Raw genomic sequence first — 13,810 nt, forward strand, 5'->3', positions numbered from 1 at the left:
AGCTGTTATAGCTGCAAAGCTGTCTGTGTATTTAAAATGCAATCTCATTAAAGGGTTGGTATAATGATAAGGTGCCTCAAATTTTTTTGCCTCTTCTAGCTTCTCTCTCGCTCATGATAAAAATTCAATAAAAATTGTTCATTATTAAGTACATTAGCACCAGCAGGTTCTCAACTATAAGTATCAAAACTTTGAAAAGCACTGAAATGTGCTTTTTATCTGGTAGTGTCATGTTCTATAGTACAATTATTCAAGTACACCATATTTGATGACACTGATTATGAGTTTATGGCTCAGCAGATTCAACTGTAACATTAACTTAATGCACCAATAATTATAATTAAGCAATGTGATATTTATTCTTCAAAAAAGGGACCGTTTGCGTAGGTAGTTTTGAATATATTTTCATGCTATAATACTTTTGTACTTAGTCATGTCATATCATAGCTTGTGATAAGGTTTCTGCACACATATCGATTTCTTAGTGAGAGAGATAAATTCATCCTGAGTGGAGACCCCATGGAAATGAGGGGAATTTAGGATTCATGAGGCTCTTTTCATTCTGCTCTCTTCTTCTTTCTCTTGGTTCAAGGATCAAGGAACTTTTATTGTCATACCAGCTCACATTTACATGCTTATGGTATGAAATTAGGACTCAGGACTCAGGAGCAACAAGGAGAATATAAAAAAATATGAAATGAAAAGTTGAATAAAAAACAGAAATATAAGCTAAGTAAAAATAGAATATATAAGCTAAGGACAAATACAGATATATAGTATATATATACATATAGACAAATATAGTGTGAGGTAGAAGAAATCAACAAATGATAACAAAGCTGCTTTTACATAGACATATACATATAGACTTTTCAGTGTGTTCACATGTCGCTATGAGAGCAGCTGTTTCCCTCTGCATTAACCAGCTTTCCTCTCTGATGTTTGTCTGTGCCCTGTTCATCTCCATCCACTCCTCCCCTGCGCCTCCCCTGCAGCCGTCACCGTTAACTCCCCTCCTGTCAAGCTAAAGCGGCCGAGGTGGTTAATCGCAGTGGCAGTGGATTGTTTATGGTGTTCCAATGAAATCATGTCAGAGCCTGACAGATTTACTGTCTTCACTCCCACATGTTACAGTTTAGACAGAAGGCTGAGGAAGGGTAAGTGATAACAAATAACAGTGTCTTTCATTTTACAGAAGTGCTAAAATGTTGGTGCTTTTTATAGATGAAATGTATGTTTCTTCAGCTTGGAAACACTCTGGTTTCATTGTCACTATGCTAAAATTATCTTCGATTAGCTACTATTGTGTCTGGTTTTACTTCTCCATCTGTCTCTGCTTTACATTGCTAACAGGCAGCTCAAGGCACTGTCTGGCATACTCTTGGCTGTGTGGTTCTCCCTTGTGTGTGTGTGTGTATGAAGAGTCTGGTGAATGGGGATTAGTAGGACCCCCGCTGGGAGGGGATAGTGTACTCACACTCAGATAAGAAAAAAGAGGAGCGTGCTGGCCCCAGGTGCAGAGGAGAAATCTCCTCATAATGCAGAGAGGAGATTAGAGCGTTAAGATCAGTTACCGGCTTCAGCCTTTTAACAGGAATTTCAAATAGGGAGAGAGGAAAAAGGAAAAGGGACTCCAGTTTATCCTTACAGAAAGATCGTTTGCTTTGTAACAGAAGATTACAAAGCAGTAACATGTAGATTTTATGTTCCACTTTCTCTTGAATTTTATTGCATTTTTAAAGGACCATACCACTGTTTTTGCATGTTTTCACTGACTACAAATCATTGATAACTTTTTTGTAATCTGTGCTTTTGGCTTTGCAGAAAAGTGTTTATTACTGCTCTCGGCACAATCCCATACAGTCCACAGCGACATCTTGACATGTTTGTTTTTTTTTCTAAACAAAACGGACTAAAACAAAGAAGAATGCCTTTGAAAATATACATGGCATCTACATTATTTGTAGGAAGATGTGGTTCTTTAACATTTTGCACAAATGGAGGAGGAGGCACAGCTGACAGTCAGCTGTGAGCAGCAGGTCTGCTTCAGGGCAGCTGTTCTCAAGGCCTCGCAGCTCCGCGTCTCATTCCTGCCAGAGACAAAAGAAGAAGCTGACAAATGCTCAGCTTTGATCAGATTTTCTCTTCTCTGGCGTGATATTAAGTCAGTCTTACTCTCAGTGTTGTATTTCCATTAAAATACAGTTGAATTATTGTCTCCATGCTTTGAAGTGAGTGTTTAAGTTTATTTAGTACTTGGACCATACATACCGTCTTTAGTTCACGCATGGATGGGATCGATTATTTGCTGCACGCAATGTGTGCTTAACCGAACGGATAACCCCGTCATCTCTGAATAGCCCTGTCATGTCGGCATGTATTTTCACGTTCCTGGAAGCAGTTGTGTTTGTTGTCCGATCCCGGTGGGGGACTGGGCGACATGTTGTTTGCATCAGACACTGGATTCAAACATACCTGTCAATTACACAACATCACAATCACAACACTGGGCACGCAAACGCCACCCCCCATCCTTCACCTCCACCTCACAACTCAGAACGGAAGGAATTTGCTGGTTGATTGCGAGTGCTTGCAGAGCGTGTTGCAGCAGGTGAGGACAGGGGTTGTTGTTGGAGTGAATTAATTTGTATGGTGACGGCCCTCTGCCTCGTCCCCCCTACGGGGCAAACCCCCGGCAGTTTCATGAAAGGGTGAGCTGATTCACCTCTCATGCATCCCCGTGTGCTCCTATAATCACATACGTGCTGGGGAAACAGGCTGTAAAATCACTGAGCGGTAGTATAATTTAATATCATTTTAGTCAGTGTTTACATCTCCCGTCTTCATCACTGAAATCTTCTTTTTGCTTTCTGGCATCACTCATTGCTTGGGAATGTCCTTACAGCTAGCACAGTGGGTGCTGCTGGCTGAGTGTGGTAATAATAGTGATAAACCTCGTTTGTGTAGTTTTCATTCATTTTAGTTTTCATTTCTTTCATAGAAGAAATGCGGCTCAAAGTGCTTTACAACAAGAAGGCATGGAATGAGCGTAAACACAGGGATAGAAAATCGTAATTGTAAATTGACAAGGAATACCTTCAAAACTATTCAAAATTGGTCATTTTTTAGAGCAAAACTGAAATGTAGAGTAAATGTATTACATTAATCTAGTCTGAATAAGTTTTTAGCATCTTTTTTATTTTTGAATGGTTGTAATCTAGCTGTGTCTCAGAGGTGGAAAAATGATGTTTTTTGTCACTGATGTTTCATGAGACTTGAAGTTTAGATCTGAATCAAGCATAACACCAAGACTTCTCATCTCAGATTGAATCCAGGGGGTTAATTTCAGTAGATTATTAAACAACACTGGCTTTAAGATAGGTAGGAATTTCACATTTGTCCTTTAAAAAATTGTTGCTCATCCATTAGATTATTGCCAAAAGACAGGCAGCGATGGAGTCTATAGCTGCAGCACCATTTGGTTCGACAGAGATGATGAGATAACTATAGAAACACACATTGTGCTTTCTAATAATGTTAGCAAGTGGCAGCATGTGCAGTGAGAATAAGAAGGGAATGAGGCAACTTCCTTCTGCGACCCCATTACAGATCATCATGTTTCTCAGACACACGATCTCCAAGACTGACGGAAAACTTTCTTCCTTTGATGTATGATTTGAACCAGTTTAACACAACGTCGGAGATACCAAGTGACTTTTCAAGACGACTGATTCGATATGAAATGCTGCACTTAGAGCACAAGAACTGAGTGCTGTCAGAAAGCTGTAATGTGTGAGCCGCTTAAAAAACAGCAGTGTACTGTTGCAAGTAGTTCAGAAATGCTCTTGTGGTGTTTGAATTGTGGTTTTATTGTCTGAGGAGATTAAGTTTTTGGGGGTTTTTTTAATGAGCTTTTCAGCTGATTGTTTAGAAACAATTTTGTCTGAATAACTGGATAACTTAGAAAAGCACTTAATTTGACAGCGAAAAGCAGATTTAAGCACATAAAGCAATTCCCACACTAATTATTCTCTTTGTGCTTTTGCACAAATAACTTCAATTACTTTCATATTCAGTGTTGAGTGTCTGGGGCTGTTTTATTAGCAAAAGAAAAGCTTTTTCAACCAGTTAGCAAGGACAATTCACATCTGTTGGCTTGCCAAACGTCCTAGTTTTCATGGAGTGTTTTAAGAGCAGGTGAGATTCTAATTAACTGAGTAAAATGTGTGATTTTAATTCCAGGGCTTAGATGATGATTTCACAGGTGTTTCGTGTTGCATTTTGCCTCAATGCCTCCTCAGTACAGATTAAAATATGGCCTTGGATCTTATTGCATTCAGTTTTAATGTTACATAAAATCTAACACAGTAACATAAGGTGGTGTGGGCCTTTTGGTTTTTATCTGTCACCCAAATTAAAGACCTTTCAGTCTTACTCGCATGTGCTCTCAAATATTAAAAAGCTGTGGTTTGTTTGCGACATCCTAAATTGAATGGACTGAATTTACACCCTAACAACCTCTGGTACAATCTGAATAATGGGAACATAACGGTCAGTACTTGTGCATCCACAACAACTCCGAGGTGATTTGATTAGTTCTTTGGATAGAGACAATGTGAGACTGTAGAGGGAACTGATAACACAGAACATCTGCCCATGATCTGTGGTATGCTGGGAATCTGTAGGGGAGTCGAAAAGCTGCAGAGATATTGACTCAGACTGTGGTATTGCTGGAATGTTTTGTAAATGATGTTTGCGTTTTGTATTGTACTCGTCTGCCCTCCACAGCTGGGTATGACTCAGGTCATATAAGAGGGCTGCATGCAGTGTCCTTAGATGTAAATGCAGGATGGTCTGAATGATGTGTTGCAGGACAGATAAAACGTAATAAGCATCCATACTGTCAGTCTTTGCTGTCTTGACAGACTCCCGCTTGTTCTGTGCAGCAATAACATGGCTTGCAGGCAAACATGCAGCCATACAGCCGCATGTTTCAGCAACACAGCTGCCTCCATTCTCTTTAATTTCACTATGCCATGTGAGGACCACAGGCACTTCAGAACGTCTGGCCCGTCTTGACAGCCATGTTGATACGTCTGATAAGGAGAGGAGGGAGAGAAGAGAGTGAAGTGACAGAATGTGCTTTTTCTCATACACTGTAAAACGTTCTCACAACTGTTCAGATTCTGGATGCTGTGAGACATTACATCTCTCGCAAACTAATCTTTTGCCCATATCTGATTATATTTTTAAGAAGTGAATTTATTTATCGTTTACTTGTATCGGTGCAATGCGTTGGTGATACGGTAAACACACAAAACGGGCGACTTCGTGATCAACACATCCACATTCCACAAGTACTGAACAGTGTGCATCAGAGGTCAGGGTAACTCTTTTTTTCCATAATGCACACTGATAGCATGCTTTTCTTAGGCCTTCTCTGCCTGGTAAACCCTCACATTATTAAATGTCAAAACAGAAAATTTCTTTGGAGGTGTCCAAAATAAATGGTACTGAATCTACTGTCTTCAGTAGATCCAGTGTGAATACTGGAATAATTAAGTCAGAAAGGAAAAGATGACATCCATGTATGCTAAAACAGATATTTATGACACATTCGTATTTCATAAAAGTAATTAATCTGACTCCTGTTGATGATCTGCAGCACTGACATGTTTTGATTAGTGTTTTTACAGTGAAACAGACAGCTGTTTCTACTCAAGGGCCGTACTTGAGTGCCAAAACATCTTGCGCAAGCTTGTGTCAGTATCAAACTGCCTTACTTTACAAAGTCTTCAAATGAGAACAGACCAGAGGAGATTCCAAAACAGAAACAAATGTATTTAAGTCTTGCCTGGATTAGGATTAGCAGTTCATTGAGAAAGTATTTTGCACCCTCAGGCGTTACAAGTCTTTGGGTGAGTTGGTCTTGCAGTTGAAGTGAATGGGAAATCATCATTCTCATCGCTCTGTAAGTAAGGAAAAAACAAACAGTAATATCCTCTTACACTCACATTTGCTTCTTTCTGGAGGGGTTGGCATTGAGCTTTTCCGCCTCCTGAGGATTTGCGTCCAGGCCTTGGTATGCCTACCGTCTCTGGCAGTTTGCTTTGGCAGCCAGTCCACGTCCCCCCAGTCCTCTCTTGACATAGTTGTCATAGCGGTGATCTGTGGCAGGAAACCTTGTCTTGTTTCCATTTAATTTAACACACAGCTCAACATAAGGCTGTAGTTAAGAAATACATTTAGCCCACATACTGAGGAGATGGTTTTTTTTCTATCACTGAAATGACACCTGCATGCTTTTAATAAGCTCATATCTTGTAGCCAAATTGCCCCAAACAAATCTTACCAGTCATAGCGACAGTCAACACTTTTTAATATGAAAGTGAGATAATAAAGCAGGTAAAAGCCTCCTGACATAATGTGATTGTAAAGAAGAGTGTAAAACTGGCATAACCTGCCAACCTCAGAGCAAAGAAATTAAGTCATGGTGGTCAAATTTGATGGACGCACAGAGACAGAGCCTGATGTCAGGCCAGCACAGAGTGACTTTGCCCTCTTCTGTTTCCTCCCTCCTGCTCCATGTGCAGACGGTGCCTTGCAGGTAAGCTTGTGAGAACATCCAGCTGTGTTTGAGCTCGACTGTTCTCACTCCCACTGGCCTTGGACTGTTCACCTCCACAGCTCAGATAGACCAGGCAGAGGAAAAACTGCTATTCTTTAAGTCCTGCCAATTTTACTGTAAGCCAACACTCGGGGTTGACACATAATCTTCCTGTTTTTGTGTTTCACTCTTTCTGTGTCTTTGATCCTCTACCTCACTTGCATACATTTGTTACCTTTCAGCATAAACAAGTTCATAGCACATTGTCACGCTTGGTCTGTCCTGATGTGTACACAACCCATGCAAGAAAATCCTTTAAAAGAAGATATCTTTTGATTTAAAGTAGTTTGGCTGTCAGGAATGATTCTGACCAAGTTGTGACCCGCAAATGGCAAAAACCAAACCTCTCGTGCGCTTCCTGTAATCTTTCCATGTACCCATTCAGACAGTTGGGGAAATGTAAACACAGATACCCAGCAAGGACATCAGGAATGTCACTCACTGTGGATAAAAGATCAGGAAACATTAAAAGTTTGCATACATACCTTATCTCACTGGTCAAACAGTGGGTTTAGTCGAACATCAAACTCATGAACACTTTTATGAGTATTCTCAACAGAATGCATCTACTTTTCTCTTTGATATACCTCCTGATGTACCCCCAGAACCATATTTATTTTACTTATTTCGTTTTGCTTTACCTTATTCTATTTTATTTTATTTTATTCTACTATTATATGTTACTCGTTACATTCTATGTATGCACCAATCACCAAGATAAATTCCTAGTAATGTGAAACCTCTTCACTTACAATGGCAATAAAGTCAATTCTGATTCTGATTCTGATATCTAAACGTTGGTTAGCAAAATACTTTCATTCTGCATATTATTGATATAAAAGTACAGAAGTCAGTACAGTTCAAAGGTTGTCAAGGCCTTGTTGTTAAAAATCTCTCTTTAATAAAGTGCATAGAGCGGTGGCTGAAGCTGACTCGTAAGGAAACAAAGAAAGAAAAACACACAGAGAGAAGCTTTGAAACGTCGCTGAGCGAGGGTGAGAGCCACAGGCTTTTCGCAAAGAGTTTTATGAATGAGAGAAGTCAGTCAGCACTCATTTTCTCCCTCCTGGCCGGAGGTCAAACTGAGTCCAAGTGCTGATTTGTAGCTGTAGCTGCACCACCTCACTCCTTGTGAGGAGATTGAATGAATGAGTGAATAAACAAATGAATAAATGAATGAACGCCCCCCCATGGAGTAAAGTCAAGGACAGCACACAGAGAGTGAAGGTTTTTTTTCCTTTTTCTACAACACTCCTCCCAGGAACAGTAGAAACAAGCAAATGCTCAGACATGCCCCTTTTGTGTTTACTCTCATTTCACTTTTACTCGCCTTCTTCCACAGTTCCTATATGTGGTATACTTGGCACTTCCTACAAACATTTCAACACATTCTCATCCCAGGCTGTCGGTGAATCTCAAGAGGACTATTGTTTGCTGAGGAATGCCTTGGCTCAAACATCCAAGACGTGACATTTGCTCTGATTTTGGTTTTGTTTATGATCCTTGTCAAACAGGAATCACTCGCAGCTTCTGTTCTACGTGTCATAAGTGATAAGCAAAACACTCACTAGAAAGTCTATAAATATTAAAAGGCGTCCAAGAGGATGAATGTAGGCTTTCGGAATAAAGACTGAAGACATTTAACTAAAAGAATCATCAAGTTTGTCTATCATTTATATTCCCCAGCTGTTGGAGTAAATCTTTGATTTGTTAGACATGAAAAAATGTGAATCAACTATCAATAATGAGAGCACTTATGTACAATTAAGCATCCTGTCACTTGATGATTTATAAGAGAGTCCTACACCACAATTTGGCTTGCTGTCTGATGCAGCCTGCTAAACTGGCAGTTTTTCTACACTTAGTGTCAAATAAAAACTTGAGGAAACATGCAATTGGTTTCAGTTCGGCATCAAATCCTGTCATGGAGATATTATCTCAATCTTATGTATAGTAAGCTCCAATAAATTATGGTGCTTCACAGCAAAGCATTCCTCAGCCCTCTGTTTCGAAGCCATGGGTCACGGCTGTGGTCCATCCTGCTCCTACACAGCTCACAGGGCTGCTGCAGTTGGCCATTCCTCACAGCCTGCTTGGGAGGGCTGGAAATCTGTTCACCTTGTTCTGTTACAGTGCCAACCAATGCTGCTCCCTCTGCCGTCCACCCCCTCCCTCCCTGTTTTTACTCCCCCCCCTACTCACCTCCTTTCTCCTCCTCTTTCTATCTCCCAACAAGTACACATTCTCCCTGCTCATACGCATATTGTGAATGGTTAAGTCGCTGCTAACTGAGCACTGCAGCCCCCCTAGGGAAACACAAGAGGAGGGGTGATAGTTGTGATGACAAGCTTGCCTTTTAGCAGAATAGGCCTATGGGGACGTAAGTGTGGCTCTGCGAGGGGCCGTCCAACCCTCTCTGCTCTTATAGGGACAGGCCTCACTGTTTTGCCATGATCTCAGTGACACTATTTGGGCAACACGGGCAGCTTTTTTCCACTCAGCAGGTGAGTATTTTGCGTTCTGTTTTTCCTCTGAATCTAACTCAGTGACGACTAGCATCTGCTCTTGATGGAGAAACAAATGACATCTCAGTTTTTTTCTCTCCTCTCTAATCCTCCTTAGCCGAGTTGGGAGAAGTTCTGCTATAGGTTGTTTCTGCGTGAGACGACGTGTTCAGGACCTTTCTGTTGAAAATTTTCCAACTCCAATCTAATAAATAAGCTGTGGTCTCGCCTTGCCAGTCAACACTCGCAATTCGTTTTCACTCTGTGACTTCTTCACCGTTTTAATCTTCTGTGTATTCATTTGAAAATAATGAGACCCTCTTTGCATAGTGTTTTTTAAAAGAGGGTTTCCTTGAAAGGAACCCTAATTTCCTGTATGCTTGCTTCATATTCACCGTGTAGATTGGTTCCACTGTTTAATTTATTCAGTATTTAATGTTTCTGTGTGGAACTGTGAATACATACAACATCCAGAAAAAGTATCATCAGAGTTACATTTTGTCTTGTCCTTGTCTTAGGTTGTTTATCTGCTTGTGTCCTAAAAACAAAGAGTGTGTATGCATATTTTTACGTGTATGTGGGTGTGTGTCATGTGTCTCAAGGTCATGGTAAAGACACTGGCAACTGCAGCTTTCTCACAGAAACAGCAGAGACCTGTATGTGCAGAAATTACATAAATGAATTTTGTGCATTTGAAGAGAGGTTTTCCCAGGTTGTGTTTCTTTTGGAAGTTGTCCCATCTAAAGAAAATGTCTCCTGAGGAAAGTCTTTGTGGTTGAACAAGATGATAAGCACCTGTAGCAGCATGATAATGCAGTTGTTTGTCTTTGTATGTACTTTGGATGTCTAGGACTTGTCCAAGGTGTACTTTAAAGAGCTGCTTAATGAAGGGGTGAGTGGGACGTTAACCACGGTCGACCAGGGACATCTTCTGCCCTGATGAATGGTGTAGTGAGTAGTAAATCACCGACCGGGGAAGAGCAGTCGGATTCCTCTGTGGAGTGATGTCACCACGATTGTGTGTGAAACAGATCCAGACTTGAACAGCCCAGCCTGAGCCAGATGTTGAATTTCACAGCAAATGTCTCGCTGGATGGCAAGCAGTCAGAGCTTTTCAGAGCTGGATTTAGAAGGTTTACTTCAAGCAGAGACTTTGATAATCACGGGACACAGTCGTGTGGTAGCATTCATAGAAGTATGTATAAGTAGTCCACCTTTTTTGTACCTGTGTTGGCTTTGGAAGGAATCTTTATCTCTCTGCGCTTCTCAGATGTGTTACATGCCATTCATGTTTTCATTTCTCTTCTGTTTTTCAGGTTTTGTGCTGTGTGGTTTGACTGAGCATCTCGGGTAAAAAAAAAATGGCTATCAGATACATCAAACACAAGTATCTGTGGATTTATGTTTTAAATTATGAAAAACTGTAGAGTCGAAGCGTAATGGAGATTCCGCCTGTGGTGCATTTGGAGGGACATCAGTCTTGGACAGATTCAGGATTACAAAAACGTGCAACACAGGAGTTAACCTCAGAAAGTTCTGCTCACGCAGCTAACGGCTCACCAGACCACAGAGGAGACGACTGTCTCCTTGAAGCTCAAAACTCGCTGTTGGAGCCAGATGAGGACACACTCAAGCTGAAAAAGAGTTTTGTTTATGTAAGCCCAAAGAACACTGAATGTTTAGAAGCCGAGCTCTTACAGGAGCCCAAGCAAGCGTCACTCAGTCCTGGTGAAGCGCATCTGGAGTCGAGTGCCTCAGCCAAACTTCACGAAGCAGGTATTGTGTCCACATTACTGAAGTCCGATGACAACTGTTGTGGTAACATTTCACTCACTGTTCCTGTTGCAGAAGGCCAGTCAGACCCGGTGGTTCAGAATCATGCTAGTCATACAGTGGACTTAAACACTGGATGTGTGAAAACAGACTTTGAGAAGTTAGAGACGATCTCAAATGATCATGTCCTCAATCTGGACTCCAGTCCCACTCACTCTGTCACAGCTGCGACTATTCCTGATTTAGGTCCGACAGTCCTGCATTTGCCACGCATTGTGAAGCACAAACCGAGCTCAATCACCTTCTCACACTACACCTGTCCTTCAGGAGCCGGCGGCCACACTTTTGTCAATGAGAGCTCTGAAGATGAAGAGTCTTCACCGGAGGAGGAGAAGGAGGATGACCATAATGATGATGTTGATGATGATGGTGATGATGATGATGATGACGATGATGATGATGTGTTCAAAGAGCTGCCTCAGAACAGAGAGTTCCTTGCCAGTCACAGACAAAGAAGCAAAGACAAACAGAAGAGGAGAGGTGCTTTGAGTGCCCGAGCAGAAATCGATCACATGAATCAATCGCATGACTGTGGTTATGAAGCAGAGGGGGAAAGCAGCAGTAAGGAGGTAAGAAACTACTAACTTAAAATCATCCACAATTCTTCAGCGTTGCCTTTGCATTATAGTATTAATCACATATTGACTAACATCGGGAAATTACAGTAAATGTCTGGCATGAAAGACAAATGAAATGCAGTTATCGTTTGGTGATAAATTGCCTATAAATTTAGGCAGAAAATGAACCTAAAAGCATGTGTGCATCTAGAAAATTTCTGTCTAAAATGAAAATGGACTTTTAGCAACATTATTTAGTTCTGTTTATTCTTTGGTCCATTCAAGGTAAAAGACCACAGTGTCAGAGCTCATATTAGCCAGCTCCCAGTAGCTGACATCATTTTTTTGTTGGTATAAGTGTGTAGGAGTCTACATTGACTTCACTTTTGCATTGGTGAAACACAGATCCAGAAGGAATGCAAACAGCTTCTGCTTTCTCTCCACTCCCTCAGCAGGCTGCAGTGTTTTGACAGAGTCCATAGCGGGCCATATTAGCACTGAACTTAGCCTTCCATTACTGAACAGCTCCCTTTTTCTTGAACAAGTCAAGGCACATCAGAGGCTCTTTTTCTCACAGCCTTCAGCCTGACCTCAGTTGTAACTGTCCTGTAACCCATCATCCCTGCTTTTTATGGCCTTTTTAAAGCCTCATATGGACATTCATAAATATATGACATTACTGTCTCCCTCTTTTCTTAACATTCAGATTATAGCACACGAGTCTTTTTCTCAGTAGGAAGTTTTCAGATTTATGTGCAGAATAACACTCATAGATGAACGGAAGGACAGCAGGTCAATGCGTCCCATGCCGTCACACCACAAGCTCTGTTATCATATGATGAGCATGACTTGAGAGTCACTACAGGAAAGTTTTGAATTTCATGCAGAGAAGGAAGAAAAAGTCTGCTGGTATTGAGGTATTGATTTCACAGAAATATAGACGTGAAAACAAGCTGTGGTATAAACTACGTTTATATGTGTGTGCGTGTGTTTGTCCCAAACCTGTCCACAATCAATCAAAAATAATAAAGAATTCCAAACTGCAGTATGCTCAAACTGAAGTTTTAGTATAAGTGTCGAAATCTTCTGAAAATACTCAAACGGAGGAAAGCTACTGGAATAAGACATAGATGCAGTTGTTAACATTAACCATATGAGGGCAGTGTACGCACAGTGTTTCCACTCGTCATCTTGCGACTTTCCACTGCTTTCATCATTTAACTGTGACTGACTGAAACCCTCTAAAAACATTTCTTTTCTTCATCAATCCTTCCCGCTCTGCAGACACAACTGCTCTGCGTTCAGCTGGTGTTTTGCATCGCAGGATATTAAGAAAGTAATTTATTCCTCCAAGCAGCCAGGTAGTCGTTGCCCTTTCGCATGACCGGCTGCTACATTTGGACACCTCCATGGTGATCTCTGTGGGTGGCGCAGACTAGGCACCAAGCCCAGAGCTCCCACACTTAACTCCTCATTTCCATGTCAAAGCCACAGTGTTGGGATTCACTATGTGGCCAATTTGTGCTGATAAAGTTATAGTCAGCTCACATTTTGTTGTCCCCAGAAGATAACATTAATGCATTTATCTAAAGGATTGACTCATACCAGCTCAGTTGCCATGGTGTGAGGACTCTACACAATTGCCGGGGCCGGATCGAGGGGAAAGGCATGAGGAAATGAATCAAGGGTAGTGTCTCACTTGAGCGTCAGGCCTTCTCTGGAATTTGTCTCATTCTAAGTAGAAGTGCCCACATTCCTAAATAGCACCTTCTGGGGATGTCACTGCAACACACAGTGTGAATGTGTTCCAGATTTGGCTCAAGCATGTGCCAGAATGGGGCATCTGTTTCTTGCGTTTGTGTTTGTCTGACTCCAGGGGTTAACTGCAAGTCCAGCTTGCAAGATCTTCTTCTTCTTTCTTTTCCTTTCTCGCACAAAATGCGTCTCAGAATACCAATCTCTCCCCTCACTATTGTCTTTAAAAATGACTGAAGTTCAGCTTGTTGCTCTCAATTTGCTCTCTGATTCTTGCTCGTGGACATTTCAGTAGGATTGGTGCTTGCCTTCATAATCCATAGACTCATTTTATTTGGTCAGTTGCTGTCTTCTCCTTAGCTTGAGGAATGTACACACACTGAAGGTCAGACGTGAGGATTTACTCACAACTCACATGTGAAAACAATTTCATTTGCGCACGCCTCTGGTTCCTTTCAATTTGGTGCTTAATTAATTTTGGCAAATGTTTTGTC

At 41.2% G+C, this 13,810-nt stretch overlaps 1 protein-coding gene across 2 annotated transcripts in view; it reads left to right on the forward strand.

Moving 5' to 3' along the window:
• Positions 1-1,067: 1,067 nt before the first annotated feature.
• The window catches only part of stard13b (StAR-related lipid transfer (START) domain containing 13b), a 65,108-nt gene continuing 52,365 nt past the window's right edge, over positions 1,068-13,810 (forward strand). Inside the window, exons 1-2 of one of the 2 annotated variants that reach the window (XM_046389610.1) lie at positions 1,068-1,157; positions 10,488-11,573. In XM_046389610.1, the coding sequence (XP_046245566.1) occupies positions 10,611-11,573 (963 nt within the window). In that variant the 5' untranslated portion in view covers positions 1,068-1,157; positions 10,488-10,610. Of the gene's footprint in view, positions 1,158-8,953; positions 9,172-10,487; positions 11,574-13,810 lie in introns of those variants that run through there. The other variant, XM_046389609.1, reaches the window with a different exon arrangement.

Source organism: Scatophagus argus, chromosome 5 (assembly GCF_020382885.2).
Source record: "Scatophagus argus isolate fScaArg1 chromosome 5, fScaArg1.pri, whole genome shotgun sequence".
In the NCBI taxonomy this organism is placed as follows: Eukaryota; Metazoa; Chordata; class Actinopteri; family Scatophagidae; genus Scatophagus; species Scatophagus argus.